This window comes from Harmonia axyridis, chromosome 2, assembly GCF_914767665.1.
Source record: "Harmonia axyridis chromosome 2, icHarAxyr1.1, whole genome shotgun sequence".
In the NCBI taxonomy this organism is placed as follows: Eukaryota; Metazoa; Arthropoda; class Insecta; order Coleoptera; family Coccinellidae; genus Harmonia; species Harmonia axyridis.
In genome coordinates, this window is record NC_059502.1 from 8,954,312 (window position 1) to 8,980,090 (window position 25,779).

At 36.5% G+C, this 25,779-nt stretch overlaps 3 protein-coding genes across 4 annotated transcripts; 1 reads left to right on the forward strand and 2 right to left on the reverse strand.

Moving 5' to 3' along the window:
• Window positions 1-4: 4 nt before the first annotated feature.
• On the reverse strand, window positions 5-828 carry LOC123674079 (proteasome assembly chaperone 2-like). The gene has a single exon (XM_045608938.1). The coding sequence runs from the start codon at window positions 751-753 to the stop codon at window positions 34-36; it is 720 nt and encodes a 239-aa protein (XP_045464894.1). The 5' UTR covers window positions 754-828; the 3' UTR covers window positions 5-33.
• Window positions 829-1,026: 198 nt separating this feature from the next.
• LOC123674082 (myosin regulatory light chain sqh) lies at window positions 1,027-2,285 on the forward strand. 2 transcript variants are annotated; one of them, XM_045608941.1, is made up of 3 exons: window positions 1,027-1,222; window positions 1,534-1,753; window positions 1,812-2,285. In XM_045608941.1, exons 2-3 carry the CDS (start codon window positions 1,534-1,536, stop codon window positions 2,114-2,116), a joined length of 525 nt encoding a protein of 174 aa, XP_045464897.1. In that variant the 5' UTR covers window positions 1,027-1,222; the 3' UTR covers window positions 2,117-2,285. The 2 variants fall into 2 exon arrangements, with proteins under 2 accessions (XP_045464897.1, XP_045464898.1); XM_045608942.1 differs by having other exon boundaries at window positions 1,047-1,413.
• A 717-nt stretch (window positions 2,286-3,002) lies between these two features.
• Window positions 3,003-17,464, reverse strand: LOC123672149 (the record flags this gene model as incomplete). Its single annotated transcript, XM_045606146.1, has 8 exons — window positions 3,003-3,343; window positions 3,875-4,044; window positions 4,120-4,146; window positions 5,994-6,086; window positions 6,480-6,552; window positions 13,649-13,654; window positions 15,825-15,914; window positions 17,429-17,464. Coding segments are annotated over 8 exons (675 nt in total), but the record flags the coding sequence as incomplete, so codon positions are not given.
• Between the last annotated feature and the right edge of the window lie 8,315 nt (window positions 17,465-25,779).

The following is a 25,779-nucleotide window of genomic DNA, read 5'->3' on the forward strand; positions in this document are numbered from 1 at the left end:
TATCTAATTTCTTGAGTAAAAATTTATCTATTGTCAATACATTCCTGTAGGGGGTGGGGGACCAAATACGCTACTCCATGAATGGGGGATTTCAATATTACCACTAGGAAGTTGCTTCAAAGAGGGAATATATTGTGATAACAAGGCAAGCATTGAAATTGAATCAGCTGTATTATTTCCCTCGGCAACATATTTTATTAAAACTGTACAGCGAGTCCTGTTTCGTAGAGCTTCATATAGTTGAGTGCAATAGCCCCCTCCTTGTACAATATATTTATCATTAACAGGTTGTTGAGGTTGAAATCCAATTTGTTCTAGAACCGAATCACTTCCCAAGCTGTCAATGTAAAATAGTTTTCCTTTATCTATTTTGTGTAGTTCATGATCAAAGGCACTAGCTAAACACACAACTCTATTGAACTTGTGTTTTATAATATCATTCTTCAAGTCTTGGATAAAGACTGATAACAACTTGTAGTGGAAAGATGTTCGGTTTTGCAGGGTGACAATTTTAAGGCTCCTATTGGCATATAATTCACATGCTGTACAAATATCATCAGATTTCTCATCAAAAGGATCTGGTGCAACTAATGGTATCACAGATTCATGCCAAATCAACCCAATTTTTTCAAATTTGTAGTTTGATATCAGGAGATCAATTGTTAATTGAGGTACATTTCCAACTGAAACACTTGGTATAATTAATGTGAAATCGCTCAAATCAACATCTTTATTCAATTTAATCATAGTCATTTTGAAAACGGTGACTAAACAACAAATAACAAGTTGTGGATAAATTAAAAATTTAAAGGTTGACACTTGACTCTGACAGCCCTATTTCCATAGAAGATAATACATCCACACGATTAAATTTTATTCGTTTTTTACGAATATGACTAGTTCTCATTCGTCCACTTTCAAAACTGTTAATTCTGCAAGTTTCAAACATCAACAGGACGAAAATAATATTAACAGATCCATATAATGTTTTCCACACAATTGGTAACAATGTTGCATCAGTGTCAATTTTTAGGTTGAAGGACGAAGGAGAGCTGTCAGATCTTGTGGTTGGTATTGGTAAAGATTTTATTGTTTATCCTTGTAACAGTATACCCTAAAAGGAGAAGGATTATCCATATTTGGAAGTATATGCTAAAAATTGGAACAGCTACCATCTGTCCAAAGTAGATTGCGAAAGGAAACTCATTCTTGAAAATACAACGTAAGTAAAAGTGTGTAGTTTTGATGACTCAGCTGGACACAGCGCTCTAGCTAATATAATACTCGTCTTTTATCAAATTCCGATAATAAACAAACCAGTGACTCATAAAAGACGTTGACACACCTTTATATTCTACTTTGAACTTCTGTATTCGATCAGTTTCTTTTGAATAATATTTCTATATATCAGAGGTGAGTTTTTCCAAAGGTGAAAATCACCGATTTTTCTCGCAGAATCAATATTGGACGAACTTGACTATCTTCTTGTTTGCAATAAGTGTAGTTCTTTGATAATTTTTGTTTCTGCTTTAGATGTCTGCGAGAAAATCTGTAAGCCGCCGTGGCACCACCAAGAAAAGGGCTCAGAGAGCCACTTCAAATGTTTTCGCTATGTTTGATCAGGCTCAAATCGCAGAATTCAAAGAAGCTTTCAACATGATTGACCAGAACCATGATGGTTTCATTGACAAAGAGGACCTTCATGATATGCTTGCTTCATTGGGTAAAAATCCTACTGATGATTATTTAGATGGTGAGTTAATCTCTCTTGTTTAATGTAATAACTTCAGCTGACATTTTTTCTCCTGAAGGTATGATGAACGAAGCCCCAGGTCCAATCAATTTCACAATGTTCCTTACACTTTTCGGTGAACGCCTGCAGGGTACCGACCCAGAAGATGTGATCAAGAATGCATTTGGCTGCTTTGATGAAGATAACACTGGTGTTGTCAATGAAGAAAGATTAAGGGAGCTCCTAACCTCAATGGGGGACCGTTTTACTGATGATGAAGTTGATGAGATGTACAGGGAGGCACCAATAAAAGGTAGTCTCTTTGACTATGTTGAATTCACTCGTATCTTAAAACATGGTGCCAAGGAGAAAGATGAACAATAGATTTTCAGTATTTTTAAGAAGCATTTGATTTTTCAAAAAATGTATCTTTTCTGAAATATCCTAGTTATGTATATAGGGTTAATTAATATATAAATTATAATTGGATTTTTATACAACAGAAACTTCATATAATTTTTGTCTGGAATATAAAATATATGCTTTTTATTGATGGTTTTTTTTATATTTTTTCTAGTGTTACAAACTAACTCACTATTCTTTATGTATTTCAAAATATCTTCATTCTGAATCAATACTTGTCATTTCTGTTAGATTCTTGAATATTAATTCTTTGGAAATACTTTTTCCCAACTGACCTTAAAAACCATACTTGCCTAGTTCTAGGTGCAAAAAAACAACAGGTATGAAAATTAAGGAAGGCACCAACGTAAAATCAGGAGCTTTTGAGCATTTATTGATTCAGTTAGGCTTTCAATTTTGAGATCATAACTGTACGATGGTATATGCAGCCTCCAACGCCTCAATTGGTAGATGATTGAACGAGAGATCAAAACAAAATTTTGAACTGGCAAACTTATGAAACTTCTAGTCGGATTTTGGCCAGTAATGAATTCAAATGTGGCAAACCTACAACCTACCCTGAATATTTCGAGTTTCTAGATGTTTTTGTTCCAGAGTACTTCATGTTTAGGGATGTGCAGATAGAATCGAATTTCTCATCAGTAAGTCGAGCCTTATTATTTGAGACCATTCAAAGTTCTAAAATTACACACATCATATTGAAAGAATAGAGTAATCTGTTGAGAGAACTAATTTTCTCAAGTATACTTTTTGGGACTTTGTTAAAAAAGTAAATTTTCATATCAATTTTCCAACACACAAGTTGTACATTAGATAAAGTGTTATTGAAAGGTAAAAAACATCAATCTTCAATAGAAACACATTATATATTTAGAGACAACATTCCAATCATTCAATTAACAATCACAACCTCAATATAAAATTCAAATAATTAACAATAAATTAATTAAGTACAAAAATTCGAAATTGGAATGTGACACTTCTCAAATAATGACTGATTAGTGATTATTATTTCTTCCATTGGTTATCGAAACCTGCTGCAGTATCAGAATCTGAATCTTGGTTGCCAAGCTGTATGTGCATTCCCCTAGACTGTTTTGGAGTAGTTGGGGTGCTATTTGAGATGCTACCTGAAGAATATTTCGACTTCTTTCTTCCTATATAACCCTTGGGAGCTTGCATGGTTTCCTGAAATATTATAAACAACATTTGAGAACTACTTCACATACTGTTCATATAATATTTCATACCTTCTTTTCCTTCGTGAAAAGTCTGCGATTATAATTTTACTTTGTAATGTTTATTATTTCATAATCTATGCTCCAAGAATTTAACACACCACAATTAAAGAACTAATTCTCGAAAGAAACAGTAAATCATCAAAGAGCCAGTGGTACTTAAGCAGGCACCCTTACAAAGTGAATTCAATAATTGAGAATGTTTTTTTTGAGTGCTTTGAGATATTTTAGTTTGTGAATCAACAATTTCAAGTTTAATGCAAAATTGCATGTTGCACTAGAACTGAAGATAATTCAGGAAATATATCCAAAAAATTACTCAATTCTACAAAACCGAGGAAAAACACGATTCCACAAAAATTAAACATTCATTACAATTCAAGTGGTGCGTTAATCTCTTGATGCAGTGTAGGACGAAAAACTAAATAATTTTTTTCATCCATTTTAGCAATGAAAGAAGTTATCGAACTTGATATATTACCTGAGTATTAACGTTATCAGCAGATCCCCATCCTTTGTGTAGTTTGTCGGTAGCGCCATCTAGCGAACTGACAGATCCTCCACCAACTCCCAGAAAATTACTGAATGCTTCGGTTGTTTTTTTGACTCTAACATTCAAGGATCCAATACGTAGAAATCCCAAATCCTTATCTATATGTAAACATAGAAAAATATTACACAATTGTTGTATCAATAAACAAATATAAAGATTTAATCTGAACTTACCAGACTGTTTTTTTCCTCGTTTTATTTCTGTAATGCAGACAATGCGTGTTAAATATAAGAAAAACTTATTCAGAAAACCTCAAACCAAAAAAAAAAAATAGCATGCAGAGTTACGAATCTATAGATATTCTACTTCTATGTACAAAAGTGAAAAAACGATTTTTAGTTGATGAGTAAAAAGCACTATCGACGCATTTAGTTGAAGGAAAAATGATCAGAATTCAGAGGTTACAATTCATGATAAAATCTCCTGTGTGAACATTTTATTGAAAAAACATAATATGAGAAGTAAACGATTAAAGAACTTGAAATAAGATAATGAATACATAAGATAAGAAACTACAAAACAAAATGAAATACATAAACAATAATAATACATATACATAAGAAATGGTAACTCGAAAAATTATAAAATAACATTATTAAGATGAAGTATAAAGTAAACAGTAACTAATAAATATTGGAATGGTCAACATTGATTAAGAATACAAAATGGCTATCATAACACCCTCAACTCACTCGTTGTTGGACGTTTTTTATAGTTTCTAAAAAGAGAAAAGCTGGAAAATAAAGAAAAACTCACAGTTAAACATTAGCTTTGCTGTTGTGAAACCCAACGTTAGTTAGTTAGTTTAAAAATAGCCTTTTCTACTGAGCAGACTGAGCTACTAAGGCAAAAGACTAGAATTTTTGTGAAGTACACTGATAAGAACTATAATATTGTTATTGATCAAATATTTGTTCTAAACTTCCATGTCTCATGCATCTACAAGACACATTTTCATGGTAATGACTTTTGTCATGTTGAAGATAATAACAGTTTTTGAAGTACATATGAAGAAGATAACATTGAATAGAAAATAAAGAAAGGTTAACATGCAAGAATATAATAAATAATAAGACTAGGTACCAAAGATATCTATTATTTAGTAAATGTTTAATTACTACTAATCATTTCAAGGTACTGTATTTGTTCAAAAATAATAATTTTCGGTGTTTTATGACGAAATTATTGATCACTAAGCTTTGTACTATTCTTCAGAAATCAAATAAAAAAAATTCCCATGATTAAAATAAAGACAAAGAAACAATACACTTAACACAGTTTGTTATGTAACCTTATCTAACATTACCCTAGAAACAACAATAAACAAGAAATAAAGAAAATAAAATTGAAGAAAATGAGAAAGATATTGTTGTGCGAATTATCGAGCTTTTTTCTACCTGGCAAACAAGTCATGCAAACTGGAGTTGATCAAAGAGGTATGTATATAAATATATATGAATAACGAGGGATATGTGAAATTTTTTGATTTTAAAATTATACATTGGACCTTATCAGAGAATCAGTTTAGTGTTTCCAACAGCAGATGTTATTTTGTCTGCCTATACAACTCAAAACCAATTTATATATATGGTGCAAACATAATTGATTCCGATTTCTACATCAAGAAATTTGAATATTAGAAAGTATCTATTATAAGAACTACATATCAACGTTTTTTTCATGAAAATACTATGTTTACATTTTAGCGAGACAACTGTGCATGTCATCTCAGAATGTCCAGCAGAACACAATTGGTTCTTCTAATTTAAGTATTACAGCAGAGCCTATAGTTAATTTTGAATAAAATTCAACTCAAACAAGAATGATTTAATAAAAGTCGACCTCTTTGACCAACCCCATCGAAGCCAAACTACCCTTCAACCACATTCACTCTACTTCTGTATCCTATAGTAGCCAGTGGTAACCTTTTGGGATACCTCCATGCTTGGCAAGGTGTTCCCTCTGGAATTGTGCAAGCCTCTTAACAGGGTGGCTTTTCGAGTAACCGGCCTGTTAACGACATGCATGGGATCACCCTTGTACTCACTTCTGACATTGCTCTTTGGACCTGTCTGCTCTTTGGTGAGGAGGTAGTACTCTGGTGTCCGTCCACTGAAGTCCCTCGCGTTGGAGTTGGCCTCTGAAAACCAATAATAAGTTAATATTTGCTACTTAGATACAATGTTATTAAAAAAATTGTAGGGATAGAATTAAGAGTGATTTCTACCTATTTGAACTTTTTCTTTGTAATGAAGAGTTATTTGCAACAAATATTATTTTCCAAACGGTATGTTTTAGAAAAAAAGTAATATGGAATACCACCCTAGAATCAGCTCACGATACAGTGTGTCCGAAAAAATATTTTTTTATTGACGGGGTCCAAGGGGCGGAGCCCCTTCGGCGAGCTTAGCGAGTCTATTTAATTTAAAGCTATGCTATTTATTCTATGCTATGCTATGCATTCTGTTCATTTTTGCTCCATGCTATATACAGTGTGCTAAATCAATATTTAAAAACAAATATTTCAACTTACTATATACTTCAATTAGTAGTTTGAAGATGTCCTTGTGTCCAAATTGGGCAGCAATATGAAGAGGAGTATATCCCTAAAAAATATCGTGGTCAATAAAATTAACTTGTATAGAAGTAAAACATGTGAATCGATGAATGATTAGTGCCTACTTATTCATAGCCATTTTATTCAATATGTTTTATTTTATTCTGGAAAATTATACATATCTGATTAGGAAGAAGCATGAAATAATAGATGCATTAAATAATATAATCTGATCACTGTATTAATAATTGTATTGAAATTTTTGAAAGAATGAAATGAAACACAGCCTATTATTTTTCATTTGAAAGATCTACTAATTGAAACAATGATTTTGTTGAGCTCGATCCCCAAACAGATCACGCTATCATTTTGTCACAATTACAGTAATTTTTGAATCAGCAGATAATTGCAAATGCAACGGTTTGTCTTCAAATGGACAAAGAAAAACATCGAGAACACCGATTTAAGGTGGAATTATATTGGATTGGTGTGTCGGGGTGCGCTGACGCATTTCGAGAAAATACAGCGTGGATCGAAGTGCAGACTCCACGAATTTTAACGAGGATTATGGTGAGACCTCTCTCGGCCATTGGGCTGTTTCATCATTATGGCAATTCAGCGTTCCCTGCCCTATACACCTCTCCATAGAGGAGCGTGTCACCTCAAGGAGCATTAATAGTAAAATTCTAGCCATGTAAGATGTATGTTACCGATATTCTTGCTTCTGACGCGTCTAAAACGCCAGAGCAACGCCAACTGACTTAACAGCAAACTGATCGCGCGAATGCCGGACATGTCATCTTCCGGGCGGTCATCGATAAAAACGGATAAGGCATGTCCGACTCCGTGCAGCCGTACATTTGTCAGGACCGCATAACCGGGGCGCGTATTTGCATACTGTACTTTTGTATAGATCCTACGTGGTTCTGCACTATAGTACAGAAAGGCCGTAAGGTTGCGGATATCTATAAGCTTCCTGTATTTATGCACAGAACCGCAGAACCGAATATAACGTACTTGTTTCAATAAGTTCCAGGCCCAACCAGTGAATATACAATTTTTTTTTTAAATACGACACTATTCGTCAACATAGATACCTTCAAGAGAGATGCATGTACTTTAATGCTCTTCTAAATTTTCAATATTTTTTCTGTAGAAAGATTCGTCTTTCCTTCAGAAAACGGCTTCAATCTCGGCAATCACTTATTCATTACAGCCAAATTACATTTGCTGGAGCATTGTTTTGAAGTCAGCAAAAAGCCAGTAATCACTTGGAGACCAGATATGGAGAATGAGCTCTTTGGTCAAACAGTGGAAGCGCCATCTTAACAATTCCTAAACGTTTTTGAATCGTGTATCTTTCCATTATATGGCATAACCTTCTGAACACAAACGAACACACAAAAATAATACAGTTTTGCCCTAATAATAATTTGAAATTGTATCATTCCTAATGGAAAAGCCTATATATGACAAGTTATATAAAAAATATAAAAACCTTCTATTCTTCTGAAACAACTTTTTTCCACAATTTAAATGTGGCAATGGTTGAAAAGTTGTAGTACGGATATCACCAATTTCGACCATCCTGTATATTACAGAAGTACGGAATGCCGATACGCAACCGGGGCTTATTAGTGTCATCGCGGGCCCGCCCGACGAGGAAAAAAGTTAGTGGATGTTTGTCGCTTGTAAGCACGTTTTTACGCCCGACTATCGCGTAATCCGACCGCGTTGAGCCAGGTCCCGAGGATTTCGGAGGGATTAGGCCGGTCGACGTGTGCGTTCTCGGGTCTCAGGCCGAGACGGAGTCGGGGTCGGTTTGACGCGTTTCGAAAATAGGCGTGGGTTGATGTTTAGGAAGGTTTTTCGATCTAATGAGGTGGTCTTAAGGTCGAGATGTAACGATTTGAAATCTGGATTAAATGTAAAGAGTTTTCCAATGAGAAAATCACATTTTGAATAGCTCGTTATTCGGGCCAAGGCCGTAGCCAGAAAAATAAATTGGCGGGGTTAGGTTTGATGGAATAGTAGAAAAACCTAAAATTGTTTTGATGAAAGACAGAAAAGATTGCTCATTATCTATCAAATATGTGGTATTATTAAAAAATAGAGTAATTAACATACACTGCGCAAAAGATTTAACGCACATTATGGAAATCTCAAATTTATTCTACAACTGAAGGTGTTCTGAATGATAATTATTTTTATCAGAATTATAAATTATGCATGCATATATTATCCACTTTCAACGTTTTTCTTCGATATAGATGTTTTTTCCCAGCAGGAATAGAAAAAGATGAGATTAACAGATTTTGAATGTATTGGCTCCATTCTGAAATCAGTTCTCGATCAATTCTAGTGATCAATAGTTTTTCTTTCGTTTGATTTTCTACACTCGATCGCTATGCAACGCGAAACACGCAATTTGACCCAAGAGGAATGTGCCCAAGCGGTAGTTTTGCGAGAAGAAGGGTGGACATACACAAGAATTGCAGAAAGGTTTGGAGTTTCCCATACAAGTGTGTCCAGAATGTTGCAGCAATTCAGGGAGACAGGTATGAATGTTCGAAGACCAGGACAGGGTAGACCACGGGTAACAACTGCCATTCAAGAACGTTACTTGAGAGTTTCTTCGTTGAGACAATGGTTTGCAACCGCTCGCCTCCTTCAAAATCAGCTTGAGCAAACTCATGGGGTGCAAATTAGCACTCAGACAATAAGAAATCGCCTCAGAGAATATGATTTAAGGCCTTGTGTTGCAGCAAGAGGCCCAGCTCTTACCCCAACCCATCGAAGGGCGCGTTTGGATTTTGCGAGAGAGCATATACATTGGGAAGAGGCTGATTGGGAAAGTGTTCTCTTCACAGATGAGTGTAGATTCTGCCTCTACAATTGTGATCGACTTTCCCTTGTATACAGACGTCCACATGAAAGATATGCTCAGTGCACTCTTTCCAATGGATATGCTCTCTCGCAAAATCCAAACGCGCCCTTCGTGGTTTTTCGCGAATTATTTAAACTTTGGTACCCATTCATTTTCCCTCTGGGAATCCTGCGATGATCAAACTAGATGGCAAATAAGTACGATTACTTTCACGAAATTATAGTTTTACCTATTTTGTGATGATTTTTGGTAAATTTTTTTCACGAATATTTTAAAAATATATCAATGATTTGTACAAAGGACATTCATCTTTTTTTTTCGAAAAACGAAAAGTTAACCAATTTTTCCTTATTTTCCATTCGCAATGAAAATATTTACTTTCAAGATCTGAACCTATCCTGAAAATTTAGAGTTGAGATATAAAAATTTTCATTCCAATACCACCTTTTTTGAATAATCTGTCAAAGCATCGATTCAAGTAATTAAAATCTCAACCGAAGATCCCCCAACGGAAGAGGAAGCATGACTCACGTGGTATATCCGGCAGTACCCTTTTTTCCCGAAAACCCCCGGCTTCTCGAAATTCATCGAATTTTTCTACAGTCGCTTAGGTGCGAAGGGATAATTCCTCCTCCTCTATTCAGTCCTCGTCTGGTTAAATCCGGTAGCTGACGCCGATGAGGAATGTCTTGTCGTCTATGGAAGGGCCACCGAGTTGCATAATTCAAAAAAAAAAAAAGAAGAGAAGGCGACTGTCGCCTCTGTTTGAGACCACCTAGCACATGCCTTGCATAACGCTGGTCTATTTCGGACCGCACGTTGAATAGGTAAAAAAAACCGGAGACATTGTTTATGGGTAGAAAGGTGTTCTGCTGCGTTGGGGAAGGTGGTCGAAGGCTATCAGATACGGAAATGTAGGAATTAATACGTTGACAGATAAGATATTGAAGGTGGTAATGGTATAAAAATGTTCATATTTTATTATCGAAGGTTTGGTGATGTAAGGCTTAGAATTCTATGGAATGATATACGATCACAACTTGAATATCAAATCCTAATCTATGTAGATCGCTTGAACAAATTGTTAGAAGGTATCTGAATACACTGATTTACGATATTAAGACAGACATAAATGCTCGTAATTTCTAACAGTGTATGACACTTTGTTAATTGTGTTTGTGTCACCATTAGCCACAAACAATGCTTTTAAAAATCTTTTTATGAGAGTTTATTCAAGTGAAAAATCTCGATGACTTGGCGCTCTTGAGGCCAAATAACACTTTCCTCGATATATCCCAGCCTAACCAGTAAAAAAACACATTTTTTCTCAAAAATTCCACATTATTCGTCATCAAGCCAAGTAGTTTGACATTTTAACACAACTACTTGACTTGAAAATCAAGCTCGTGAAAAATTACATACTGGAGCTTGTTTTGATTTTAGATATTTATTGCTTGACTTGATATCAAGCTACTTGTTATTACTTGAGCTTGATATGCACGCGTCGCACGGGATATTATATATCTGCAATCTCCTGCGCGCTTAGACTAAATAAGGGGATTTCTCGAACGCCGAGAAACTGAAGCATTCGCCAGTGTGACTTTATTAGTAATTTTCTCACATTTCTGTGAAATTTATTGGTAGATTTTGGTAGTTTCAGAAATATCTTTCCAAACTTGGCCAAAATGGCCAAGTATATTTTATCAAAGCCAGCATCTTCAGCTCCTGTTGAAAGACAATTTTCCAGAGCTGCTCTTACAGTTACAAAATACTTGCAATAGGTTAGACGACAAATCTATAGGATGCCTCATGTGTCTTAGATCTTGAATGGAAAATTATAAAATCAAACACAGCCTGGAGGTTGCTCAATATTAAGAAACTATATGTTTTTATTATTTTTTCTTTTGTTAAGATTTATAGTGATTTAATTTATGTTTCTATTTCAATAAAGTTGATATTCTCAGATCTTTTATACAATAAGTTTGATAAATAAAAGTGTTTTCTGCAAAGTTCCTTCTCATTTCATCATTTTTTCATTGATGTCACACTACACAATAAAACTACTAAAAATCAAGTAGCTTGATATGATTCAAGCACTTGATAAGTAAATACTTGACTTGAGATAGAAAAACTACTACTTGATTTGAGCTTGACTTGAATTCAAGTCGAGCTCAAGCCAAGTAAATTGAAAATCAAGCCAAGCCGTGAATCCCTAGTCATCACAATCACTTTCAAGAGTAATAAAGGTATTCCAACGCTCCTTCGAATTTTCAATACCTCTTAGTCATTGTCTTAAGAAATAGGCATCAACATCGGTAGTTTCTTCTGTATTAGAACTAACTTTCTTTCTCTGGAGCATTCTTTTGAGGTCTGCAAAAAGCAAGTAATCACTGGGATCAGATCTGGAGAATAAACTGGGTGGTCAAGCATTTGGAAGCTCCATTTATATTCCGTAACAATCTTTTTGATTTCTTTTACGTTTGTTGTATATTTGACTTCTCAAAGTTTATTTGTACAATTTTTCTATATCCGTCACTGATATATGTATTTTGCAACCCTAATAAAGAACTAAAATAAGTTCGAAACGTTGGTATTTCAATAACGATTTTTGTCCTTTTTTTCCAATAAAACATCATCAGTCCTAGAATCAAGATATTGCTAATTTGTTGACTACTAAGAAGGACGAGATTATCATATCAATTTAACATTAACTCTATGTTTTGAAATTCTGAACACGCATCTTTTGAAACTTGACAGTAATGAGAAAAAAGTGATATGCGACTGGCGGCGCCATCTGTGCTTCAGTTCCGCGACTTATTGATTGAGGTGCATCAATAATGAATGGTTGAAACATCTCAATCGACGGTCTTTCAAGTCCGAACCGATTTTTCACACCTTGCCCCCCTATTAACCCCCTCCCTGTCCTTATTCCCTATCGTCGATTACCTTATACGCGTCGTAAATTCATCAAATATAGATGTACACCGAAGTGTTAATTACTGGCATTATCGATTCCTCATTCCGAGCCCGATATCTGGAGCGAACTGACCCGCGGCCGGCCGTCTGTCATAATTGACGTCCCCCCTAGATACCGGAGCCTCGTAATTGCCCCCTTCGCGCGCACATTTCGAAGGAGGCAGCTGCCCGGCTGACAACGGCAGCGCGTTTTGCGTCCAGATGAAAGACGATAGGGCTTATACAGGGCGACGTTGATGCCTCGGCCGATTGATGAATTTCGATTAGGGGGGACGTGGATAGACTGTCGATTTGACTTATCGCTGAGACTTCGCGTAAACGCCCAAAGGGTTATGTTTTGCATGCTTGTTCGGCTAAGGTGAAGGGGTTTTCTCGAATTGAAAATCGTAATTTTGTTGGATTTATGAGATATGTATGTGTTTAATGAAATTACTGACTAAGGATTTTCAATAGGAATGATTCAATTTAAAACGATTAAAATGGCAACACTGTCTTTAATTTTTTGCCATCTAATCATGGAAAGATACACGCTCCAAAGACGCTCATTTGTGAATGCTGAGAGAAATTCGAGAATTCGTTTTGAAAGTAAATTTTCTATACACAATACGAGAGTATTGTGTAAGTACTACTTGATATTGATCTCGAATTCTTTATCAATGGGTTAAATTAAATCATTTAGCATCAATCTCGGCTCGAAAGCTAGAGGAAAAAAGCCAGGAAAAAATGAGAAAATAGAAACAAACAGTCTCATCAATTGTGCGCTTGATTGCAATTTATTTCCATTGACTTTTGTATCAGCTAAAAACCTCATTTTAAAAAGTGCAACATGGGACACCTATTGAGAATTAATGAAATTTCACCGGTATTTTTTTTGCACTTCTATTGTCGAGTTAGATTTCTTTTTATCTACTATGAGTTAATATATCTATTAATAGGTCCCAGGTCTGGCGGAAAAATACCACTTTTTTTTAGTTAGAAGAAATTTGTTTAATTTGAGAATGGTTTTCATCGATTTGTAAGAAGAAGCGTTCTCAATAGACAAATCTCGATTTTACACATTTTTTGATCAACAACAAATGAAGCGTCACTTAACCTTCAAAATCTCGTTCCAAACTGAACTGGCATTTTTCGAAGCATAGTACTAAAAAAAAGTGGTAAGGCACTTGTGCGCCAGGTCTGTGACTTATTAACTGACGTGTAACCTATGCAACTAAATAAGCGTATAATAGAATAGTAAACAATGTATATAAATTAAAAAAAAAAATAATTATCGAATACTCACCCCATTCTGCATCCAACACCAGACCATGAACCGGAAACAAAAAAAAACACATTAGCATAATAAAAACGTAAAAACGAATACCTAACAATCACACCCACGGATCAATTAGAAAAAAACCCAAAAGATACCCGACCCGATACCGATAGACAAAAAAAAAGATAAACTGGTTAATAAACGCCCCCTTAATACATGTAAACATAATAACAACGAGAAGGGCATAGGGTAAGTTTAGAGGCTCGTAAACCTCGGAAAGAGGATGGACAGGTGTCTCTGGATAAATGCTAGAGTATCGGTCTATGATTAGCAGGAGTATCATTATAGATGTTCGAACTCTATCGATTGAAAACTGATATGGAAGTGTCCAAGGCAATCAATATAATTAGGTAAGAAATTTTTATTGTAATAAAGTCAAAAGGAATGTGTTGTGGGCAGTTTTCTATCTAGATCCGGAAAAGTAGTCACGCTCCAAAATGACAATAAAAGGTGTATATAGCAAGGACCATACCGACGATTCTATCAGAGGTCCCAGAAGGAACACCTTAAAATGGGCTGAGAACACCTAGCTAAAACATCACATTTGGTAATTATCAATTTTTCATTGTCAAAGGAAGAGAAGAGATGATAATCTTCTAAACAGACAACATGCAAGTGTAACTCAACCTTAAGAAGGAACACCACCACGTGGCTGCTCAGTTCAAAACGAAATTAGAGATATTTCTTCTTAAAAATCACTGATTTTTATGGGGTTTTCACATGATAATCTACATGGAAGAAAGTATATATTTTTGATTTTCGAATGAAAAATTTAAAAAAATTTGGAAAATTTTCATTTTTCGCAAAAAACTTGATGTTATATACCAAAAAAATGTACAAAAGAGGTAAAACTCATCGTACAGTGCTGCCCTCTACTTATTTGCGAAAACCACGTGGTGGTAATCCCTCTCAAGCTAGCGACGCAACATAACCCCTCAACAGCGATCACTAATCAGTGAATACGGATGTAAACACAATAACAACGCGAAAGGGGGCATGAGGGAAATTCATGGGCTCGTAAACCTCGGAAGGAGGAAGAGGACAGGTGCGTCTCCGGCGGGGTAAACGACGGGCTATCGTAGCCGGGGACGGCCCGTAATCAGACTCGATTAGCCGGGGTATCATTACGGGCCTCCGAACGTGTAATTTCGGTATCGGACGTAATCGACGGGGTAGATTGAAACCGACGGTACGCGGTCATTATCGCCCGAACTGTGAATTGATCTCGCAGATGGACGTACGCAGGAAATTACGGGTTAAGCGAGCGCCTCTCCGCCATCTAGATACCTGTGTATGGAGGAGAAAGTACTGCCGGGAAGGGTTGCTACGCCGATGAATTATTTATGTGTAAACAATCAGGTTATTAATTAAGAGACATAAAACTGTATAAACACGCACATATACCGGTTTTTATATTTCTAGAAATGCCAACCTTAATATCTAAACATCAAAAGCGACGGACGCTACGATCCTGAAGTATGAGATTTTTAGTTTAAACTGTAGCATGCTACATTGCAAATTAAATGAATTCAAACGAACAAGAAAGTTGATGTGTACCAGATACAGTGAAATTGTCATATCATTTCTTTTGCTGGATTCCTTGAATGAATTTTGGCGCCCAACGTGGGGCAGCTAAGGTCTTTCTGGCCATTCGATCACTAGATCTCTCAGTTTTCCTGGTGGAGGTGACTGGCACGAAGATACGCATTGGAGTACGCCCAGATTTTCATCAACTTTCTTGTTCAGTTGAATTGAACATAATTTGCAATGTAGCATGCTACAAAACTTACTCAGAACGTCTTAACATTCGTTTAATATTTCGATCGCAGTGACTTCCCCGTGAACATTTTCGTGCAATATTTTTTCATAATCTAAAACATGTATTAAAGAACAAAACATACTACAATCGATGCAATGCAACGCTGTTGTGTGCATAAATGTAAAGGCCTAGTCGACGCGTCAATTCACTTTTGTGGGTACACCAGTTCGCCTCGCGGTTCACAGTGAAAATAATAATTTTATAGATTATTCAAATCATTACTACTACACAATACAAAAGATGTACAGTAATATTTATTGAGAAATCCTTTAATTTGTCGAAGATTACGAATACGATAATGAAAGACTTAGTACTGATACCTACCGTTTTGGCATTAACATCTACTTTGTAAGTCCCTGCAAATACTTTGATTATTTCGGCATTTCCATGTTTAGCACCCCAATGTAAGACGGTCTGAAAAAAATAAAAAGTCAATATTTTGAAATTTTATATTAAAATCACTAAATATTTAACGGATTGAGGAGAAAGAGAAGAAGAAGAAGTGCTGATCATGTAGGCATATTGGATAGATTTGATGCTGTACATAGAGTACCAAACATAGATAGAGGGAGTATACGCAATGTCCCCAACATGGTTAGATTACGTTGTCGGATTGTGATATATTTTCAAATCCACAATTTTACTATCTCATTATAAATGTATATTATATTGAATGAAATATATTTATTTGAGTGATTGATTAAATATGCAAATTTGAATATTAAGAATCAGATATTTTTGCTAATTGTGTAATTTATAATAAGCAGAATATTTATTATTTTCTGTATCTACCTGCTGAAAGAAAGGTTTGGCAACTTTTGCTTTCCTGGTGTCATCGATTGTTTCACGTCGTTTGGCGCGCTTGAATTTTTTTTGTGAATTTCTGATATATTTAGATATTTATTTCAATATATTTTGAGTTGATATGAAACGTTGATTTTCTATGGGATATAAGAAGTACGTTCTTTGTGGAGAAACTGAGCGAATTGAGTGAAATATTGTATCACTGATATGTTTTCATCTCCACGCGCTTCATGTCAAATTTGATAGTTCATGTTGGGGACAAAATTTGCTTACTGAAAATGACATATGCTCCCTCTATCTATGTTTATGTATTACTCTGAGGTGCTGAAACACCAAGACAACTAGACTTATGTGTTTTTGGTTCCACGTAGGAATAATTGTATGCTTCGAACACCTTTGCATCTTAAATGTAATTTGTTCAATATTTCTTGTGAGTCATGTGATATTACCCATGATACATTTACAACAATCAAACGGAGTCTGAACAGTAAAACGTTATGATAGGTTTTTTGTCTTTTTTTTTGAAAATTTTTCGGTGATTGGTTTTTTTCAAACTTTAGAAAGAGTAAAACTGATCATTAAACCTCCATTCATCCGTGGATTCCTGAAAAGCTGCGCGTCCGTTAGAGAAAACTCCCGGTTCTATAAAGCACGCAGCGCGCCTGTCGCAGCAGGGGCGCAGACAGTTCCACCTGTGTACGTTCCAGACGTACGAGGATATCGGGAAATGAATTACATTCGTACAACACTGTTCCGTCTTGCTCCCTCTTATCAGATACAACCGATACAAGACGTATCCCCGGAGATCTTTAGCCCACGTCGCGTATTCCGAATTCCCGCGTTCGAGCAGGCGTCCCGTGGCGCCCGCGCACTAGAAAAATGCATTTCAGATTATCCTGAACGTCTTTGGTTAAGTATATGTCTGTCTGTGTGTCCGCACATCCTTTAAATAGTCTCAACTATTTAATGAAATAAGGAAACGTTGGATAGTGCAGGCTGTAAGTGTGACCAATGTGACCATCCGCACTTCGCCATTGAATTGATTAGTTTAATCATTTAAAATACAATATGTAGAGGAAATGAAAATTCGCTATTGAAGAGAATAAATAAACAATAATACTTACATACTGCACAGGTAGGTTTTCCAAAAACAGCAGAAAATATGAAATAAAAAAAAAATAATGTTAGTCTTTTGGTCAGAAAAGAAATGAATATAATAGAAAATTCTCATACTTCCACACAGATAACAATAATTTAATCTGTTAACTGAACCATATTAAGCGTTACACCCAACCTCAATATGTAATTCTTGATTTGGTTTTTTTGAAAATAATCACTATAGATGTAGTTTTTCTTTCATTAAACTACTTTGGAAATTCGGAAGGTATACCTTCTTACTGCGATGGCATTGGTTACCAGGGCTATCGAATATACTTCCGCCTCATATTCGTAGACAAGTTTCAGTCAAGTAATCTTGGGAAAAATTTCATTTCTACCCGATCTTATTTCCAATTGTATCTTACCTCCCATATACTAACACTGCCAGATTAAAGTCGCGCAAACCTTTATCAATACCTTCCTGCAATCTAAAGAAAGTGACAAGGAAATTTGGCGTTCGGAATGGAGTATTTGTAATGTCTTCAACAGAAGTGTAATCGTTGATCCTTCAGAGAAAGTTCTAGGTTTCAATCTTCCTAGGAGAATTTGGTGAATTTTGAATCGACTTAGGACTGGTCATGGTCGTTGTAATAGTATGCTCTTCATTCAATGGCATTCTATTAATAGTCCACTATGTGAGTGTGGTGTAGAAGAAACCATAGACCACTTGGTGAATGCTTGTCCAATTTATAAATTTCATGGTGGTTTCCAAGCTATCCATTCTGTTTCAGATTCTTTTTTAGAATGGGTCGCCAACTTGGAATCAATATAATGGAAACTAACATTTATTACTCCTTTCTGGTTATTTTCTTTTTTGTTTTTAGATTTAACCACAAAATCGTCAACCGTTGGTGAAGAGAAAGAATGATAAGATTTTGTTTGGATGAAGATAAAAATAAATACACAAACCAGACACTGCACCTATACGGGGAGACAGGGTTTTTGCTGGAGGTTTTATCTGTGCTTTTGTATCATACGTTGAAATGTATGATGCCCCGTTTACAGTAGGTTAGGTGTACCGCAGGGGAACATTCTGGGTCCTCTGCTTTTTACAGTTTATGTCAATGATTTAAATACAGTGTTGAAGAAGTCATTTGTTAATTTGTTTGCTGATGATACAGTTTTATGTGTGGCAGGAAGGAACTTTTTGGAGGTGACGGAAATAATTAATTCTGAAATGAACCTACTCTATGACTGGCTGTGTAAGAATAGATTGAAACTGAATACTTTCAAAACAAAATGTATGGTTTTAGGTTCAAAATCGGATTGTAAAAAATTTTCTGAATCAAATTTGAGAGTATGTATTAATGAAGTGAATATAGATTATGTCTCAGAGATTAAATATCTGGGTGTTGTATTGCATCCGTAATTGAGTTTTTCTCTGCAAATTGACTATATGTGCTGGAAATTAGGGACGAAAAATTCATTTGTTGCTTGTTTTTCTGCCTTTTCGTCGGAGTGGACCAGGAGACAGGTCTTCAATACAATCATTATGCCCCATTTTAATTATTGTTCTGCACTGCTGATATCATGTACACAATAAGGAGATATAAGTAGACTTCAAGTTCAACAGAATAAATCCATGAGAATAATCCTTAGATGTAGTAAGCACACACCTGTAGTAGTCATGCATAATAAATCGAACTGGTTACCTGTGGAAAAAATATCAAGAAGGCCAATCTAACCCTAATTTACAAGATAGAGCATGATCTTGTACCACGATATCTGAAAGACTTCTTAGAAAGAAGAGGAAATTTTTATGACTACAATATTAGGTCAGCAAAAAACTTCAATATCTGCACAGTGAGAAAAACTTCTTTACAGAAGTCCTTGTTCTATGAGGGTGTTCGTTTTTATAATGGTCTCCCAGAGGAAATTAAGACGGCACCATCTTTGGGTGCATTCTGCGGAAGATTGAATGGCCACTTCAGAGGAATGTGAATGATTAGATTATTGTTGTGTTGGTTTTCTTTTTTTTTGTACTAGCCGGGTGCTAAATAAATGTTATTATTATTATTATTCTGCTAAAGCTGAGATTACATCTACACATGCTTTGTTGTTTGAAGTTGATAATTTTTTGCATGGCTCTATCTCTAAAGAATATATGTATATATTGACCCGAATCACCGATCGCACTGCCCCGGGGCGATCGCGGGCGACCGGGGAGGGTGTCGCTGCTCACGCGTCATTTGCATAATGACGATGATAACCTATTAACGGCCGTCCGTCGTGCTCAGCTGCCGCATATATATATATCGGGCCCGGTCGGCAATTAGCTCTTCGATCTGCCGCAGATACAGCAGAGACGGGAGAGCGAGACCCGTGGTCCGGTTTTTCCTCAATTAGCGCAGTATTTGGATACTGCGATGACTGACGTCTCTCCCCGGTCCACCTGGGGCCGCCGGAGAGGCGTTCACCTGCCTGCTAGGTGCACGACACTTAGAAAATCGTGATGGTATTATGATTAATTTTTTTTTTATTTTTTTTTTAGTTGAATAGAAGGGTTGGTTGGATCCGGGTGGTTTCCTAGAGCTACAGGCGTCGGTGGATGTCCTTCGTTTGTTATAGCGAGGTTAACTTATCCCGACTAGACAGGAAACGTAGATGCTGATTTTAAAAATGTTGACCTATCCCTTTCTTTTGATGATGTTGAAAATATGGATAGATATTTTTTCAATTCGATCCCTGATCTGACTCGTGAAAACCATAGCATATCTTCTCAAATTTGACATTGAGAATTGAGGTTTGAAAAATCCATTAAAAGTGACGCGACTGATCCATCAACAACAACGGTTAAAAGGTGATATGTTGACTTTAACGTGGTGAAAGAACCATTGACAATACTCAACGCTCTGGTCGCCATAATTCGGTAGAAATGGATTTGGAGCCTCGTAAATTGAAATTGCTTGACATGGCGGCGGATTTGAAGGTACAGCTCAGCAGTGCAATTTGGTTCAAGAGGAAGACTCTTCACCATCAAGACACCGGATGGAATCAGCGGCAAAAGAAGTCAGAGCAACAAAGTTGTGACGATCTAAACAAAACTTGGTCAATCTGAGACTCGAGATCAGTAAGACATGATCCTCAAATCGTGAAATAGAGGACACGATTCGAGAATGTGATCGTTCAACTGAAGACGACCACAGAGCCAGAGTTCATCATCGACAAGATCCCAACCTGCTCAAATTGCCATATAAAAAAAGATTTCAGAAGGTAGTGGATCCACCATTTCGCGTGAACATTTGAGAAATCTTGGCAATAGATGGGTGCTGCACTCGCACCTCTGATTATAAGCAACAATGCATCGTCGATTAAGAATAATGGGGTTGGAATAAACAGGATGAAACATGGATTCATCAATACACTACTAAGTCAGAGAGAGTGACAGCTGAGTGGAAAGGAGTCAGTTGAGTTAAACAAAGCGAACAGAAGCCCAAATATCATTTGGCAAGATTCTGGCAGTCAAATCTAACGAATTGAGCTTCCAACTGCTTGACCAACCAGCTTATCTTTCAGATCTTGCTCCTGGCTTTATCGGATTCCAAAAGAAGGCTCAAGGAAAAGAAATTTGGTTCTAATGTAGTAGTGATTACAAATGTTGAAGTCCAATTTGAAAGCAAAGACGAATCATTCTACAGAAAATGTATTGATAAGTCAGAGGAGCGTTGGAGTAGATATATCAATCTTAAAGGTGACTTTATTGACGAAAAATGTCTTTTTACCGATGACCGCCAGGGACTTATTGAGTGCAGTGTTAGTATAAATCCACCCATTCAGTCAGGACTTAGAGCAAATAAGAAAACCACATTTGCAAAACAGCACTTATGCACATTACAAACTATATAATTATCATTATCAGGGTAAATCAACCTTGTAGACTTGTTTGGATTACTCTGAATCTTAATCACAATATCTTCATGGATGTTTCGAACCATATTGGCTACTCTGCCAACGCTTTAGGTTAGGGCTCCTCCATTCTCATCTTGCGTAGCAGATTCAAGCGGTTCTTCAAGACGCTCAGTTGTCAACGTTATTATTGAGATATATGAAGGTGTACCTCAAGGTTCCATTTTGGGACCCATCTTTTTATCTTGTATCCTTCTTGAAGGTGCCTTTGTTGACAAATAAAGTCGAATTTTTATAAAGAGGTGTGTTTCAAGTGTTTAGGATCGTGTCTCATTGTCTTATCTACCTATATACAGCTATGTGGACTTTGCGAGTGCAACTGGCGCATGAATTAACGGGCGCATCTAACTTCACTTCCTCCATTTTTTTAATTTAATACACACCCTCGCTTCTCCCAGCGAAGTACTAACCTAAAATATTAAAACCACACAACAGTGACGCCATCTCGCGGCGAGAACCGATACTTCTCATTAGCTAGGTTGGCGACAACGGACAGAGACGTCGTCCGTCAGCTCGGCATTCGAAAAAATGCCGCGCATCAATGTTGTACCGCGTCGCAGGCGCCTCTGCAATAATTTCATCTGGGGCCCCGAGGGGCGGTAATAAACGATTTCGGTTTTTGTCCCCGTGGGGCACCCGCAGCGGAATCCGCACAAGACGCGAGGACGGGGCAGATGAAATATGCATACGTTAAACTTTCAACGGCCTGGCGCGAGTTATGACGTATGCGAGTTATACGTATGCGGGGCCGTAAACAATTTTTCGAATAAGGGGGCCGGAGATCGATGGACCGGAGATCGGGAGATAGCGGACACGAAGATTGTCATTTGTAAATTTGTTTGGTCGTTTATTCGGTCGATCCACTGGCGGCGCAAAAAGTTGCGAACTCTTCAGGAAACAAACATGTAGATTGACGAACCTAAACAGTTCATTAGCTAAAAGATCAATGAGAAAAGCACTGACGTGAAGTCGAGAGCTTTTGAGCATTATTTCATTCATGCGCCCTAGGAGACCATAGAACTGTATATAGGTATACATGTGGTCTCTAACGGTAGCAATTTAGGATAAATATTCATGTTGCGCCCTCAAGATTCAAACTTGTTGATATATCCAATAAAAAGTATGGGTCCCAGAATGGAACCCTGCGGTACACCTTCACATATCTCGGTAAAGGTTGACATCTTACCGCCATTGAAAAATCGCCTGAAAATGCTGCACCAGATAAGAGTGGAGGCTTATCATGTCATCAAACAAACCAATATGGATCGAAATAGCCATGAACATCTTGTGATTGAGACTAATGTTAAGTCTATTCCAAAAGCTTCATCAGGGTCAACTTACCCTGATCAAATACCTGTACTCAAACGTTCCTCTTACTTTGCTATACCTTTTCTGTAGAAATATTCGCCTTGTCCTTCCAAATAGGCTTCTACGTCGGCAATCACATCTTCATTAGAGCCAAATTTCTCTCCCAGGACCTTTTTTTTAGGTCTGTAATGAGCCCGTAATCACTTAGGAGCAGACCTGGAGAATATGCTACATGGAGCAGTTGGAAGGACAATTCGTTCAATTTGAGCATGATTTTCATAGAATTGTGACTGGATCATTGTCTTGGTGAAAGAAATTTTTTTTTGTATTTATACATACACCTAGAACTGATATAGCCTTTCACTCAGCTGTCGCTCTCTTTGACTCAGGAGTATAGTAATGAATCCATGTTGTGTTCGTCAGTCAAAGCATGTTCGTCAAGAGAATATTTGTTTGAATCAATTGGCAACAGTGCTCGTATTCCTGGAAAAGATTACGAATGCTGTTTTTGTAATCTCCCTGTAAAATTTTCCCTATTGGAAAAGTTTCTTATCAACGCCAAGCTTTGGAAAGCGGATCAATAAATGTTTCTTCAGCTCTTCTAAACATTTGTCTTATTTTTGTTTTGTGTATTGGTTCAATGCTATACCATTGAACAAGTTTTCCGACTTCTTCTAACCGAAGCCATGAAAGACAAGTAATCTTATTTCTGCAGTCCTGTCCTATCATGTTCAATGTCTTCATCTAATATTCTTTTTCTTTCTCAACTCGCCTTTATCTCAATGCTAGTTCTATTTCTTTAGAGCTGGATTTATTAGATAAGAAAGCTTGTCTATAGTGATCAAATGTTTTCTGAAGGTATTCTGGCTCACATATACGAACTTGCTCCATAATTGTCTTGATCATCTTCTGTTTTTGATGTGAATGTATATGTGTTTGTCATGTTTCTGTAAACCCTGAATCCTACAATCACTATGACAATTTGAAATGCACAAGAAAAATTCAAATGAGTGAAGCTGTTCTGAAGTGTTGCACTGGTACACATTCGAAAATTTTGTTTGCACAGATTTTGGACGAAAAATGTAAACCCTACACTGCAACAGAATTTGGTGGAAATTGCAACTTCAAAAATTTAAATTGTTTTAATACTTCTAGTGGATAGCCACTGACGAAATTTTGCCGAATCATTCCAGAACCAGTCAATATCTTCCCGCGAAAGTCCGAATATCGGCCATAACAAAATTTTCTATTCGTGTTGACACCGTTGATATTTCGAAAATCCGATCTTGCTCCTCGTATACATCAGAGAGTCCCCGAGACGCCGATAAAGTACCCAGACATCGTGTCTGGGAATCTGTTATTCACTGTTAACAGTCTTTTCCATAATGCGGCGAGGGTTCCCGCAGAGACTTCCTGCGGTCCCAAGGATACCATTCCGTGGAATTCTGAAAGCTGGCTGTTATCAGATCGCCACATGACTATATTTTCGGACTCACGTCTAGCCGCATTGAAATATGAAATTATGAATATGGAAAAATGAAGGTTATTCGAAGTACTGAAACTGTGGCCAATATACAACACTTAATCAGGGTGCATAACCTTAAACAGTGCCTCCAAATAGGAAAATATTGTTTTTGGACCCCCTTCGGTGAGCAGAGCGAGTTATCTAAGTATAACCATTTGAGTGAACTGAATCTGAATCATATCAATGTAAAAAAAAACGCGTTGGAAGTGATAATTGAAGAACATCAGGTGATTAGGCTAGTGTTTTGCTATCAGTTGACACTGAGCTATTTTTTTACATTTATTAAATATCAATTTAATGAAAGTATGAGAATTTTGTCTTCAGCAACATATTTATCAAACATACGAATTGAGGTCGATAATTAATCAACAATATGGTTGTACTTACCGCCTTTACCACGAAATAGAACAGCAACAACGAACAGCAGTAAAATCACATGAAAAATAAAATAAAGAGGATGAAATTAGTTGGGAAGTTGACAATATAAATAAAACAGGTTTTTTATGTAGATCTCATCTTGCACATTCATATTAAATCAATTGGAATACTTTGCTGGTGATTTTCCGAAACTTGTAGTCAGACAAATTAAATCTGATTCTGATCTGGATTACATTTTTATTTTACAAAACATTCGAAATATCGGATAACCAAAAAATACAACCTGAATTTAATATAAACTAGATGGATCCGAAAATCTTGGTCCTTCCTTGGCCACCACCCCCCCCCCACCCTATTCTTGAAAACTGGCGTCGCCAATGAAGAAACGCATTGCGTAACGCCAAAGATCGATATCTTCGAAATCTCACTCGAAAAATATCCGAACTGGAACCAATTGCCCAATTGATGAAAACATTTCACTCTGCCAGCGATCCCGAAAGCAACGCCACCTCGTTTTCCCATTGTCGTGTCATTGTACCTTTCGTAATTGCCTGTCGGGCGTAATTTCTGTCCGTGTCGAAAAAAAAAAGATAATGCCAACGAAACAATAAACGAATGGCTGATAAACAGCGGACAAACGACCGTAAATCAAAGTATTACAAGTGAACAGCAGGAAATATCTACATCTCCCACTGTACGTATGCAAATGGCGGAGTATTTATTGTCGAAATCGTTGTCTCTGCGGAAAAATGGCGGCCGTTCGAGTTATATGGAGTCCATGACGCGAATTTCGTTGATGGAGGGCCTGAGTTTCAAAAGCTTAAAAGGGAACACCGCCACGTGGTTTCCCAGTTCAGAACGAAATTAGAGATAATTATTCTTACAAATCACCGATTTCTATGGGGTATTTACATAACTTACTTGAACAATAATCTATATGGAAGAAAGTAAATATTTTTATTTTGGGAATGAAAAAACATTTTTGGTAAATTTTTTTTTTCGCAAAAAAATTCATGATATATATAATATAAAAAAAAAAAGACGAAGTGATTGTACACCGAATATAGTTTGGTCATCACAGGAGCGCCAGAAGGGAAATGAATGGGTACCAAAGTTTGACTGATACGCGAAAAACCACATTGTGGCAATCCCTCTTAATTAAAATTTTGTTGGCTGTGAAAACGTATTATCAAACTGTAA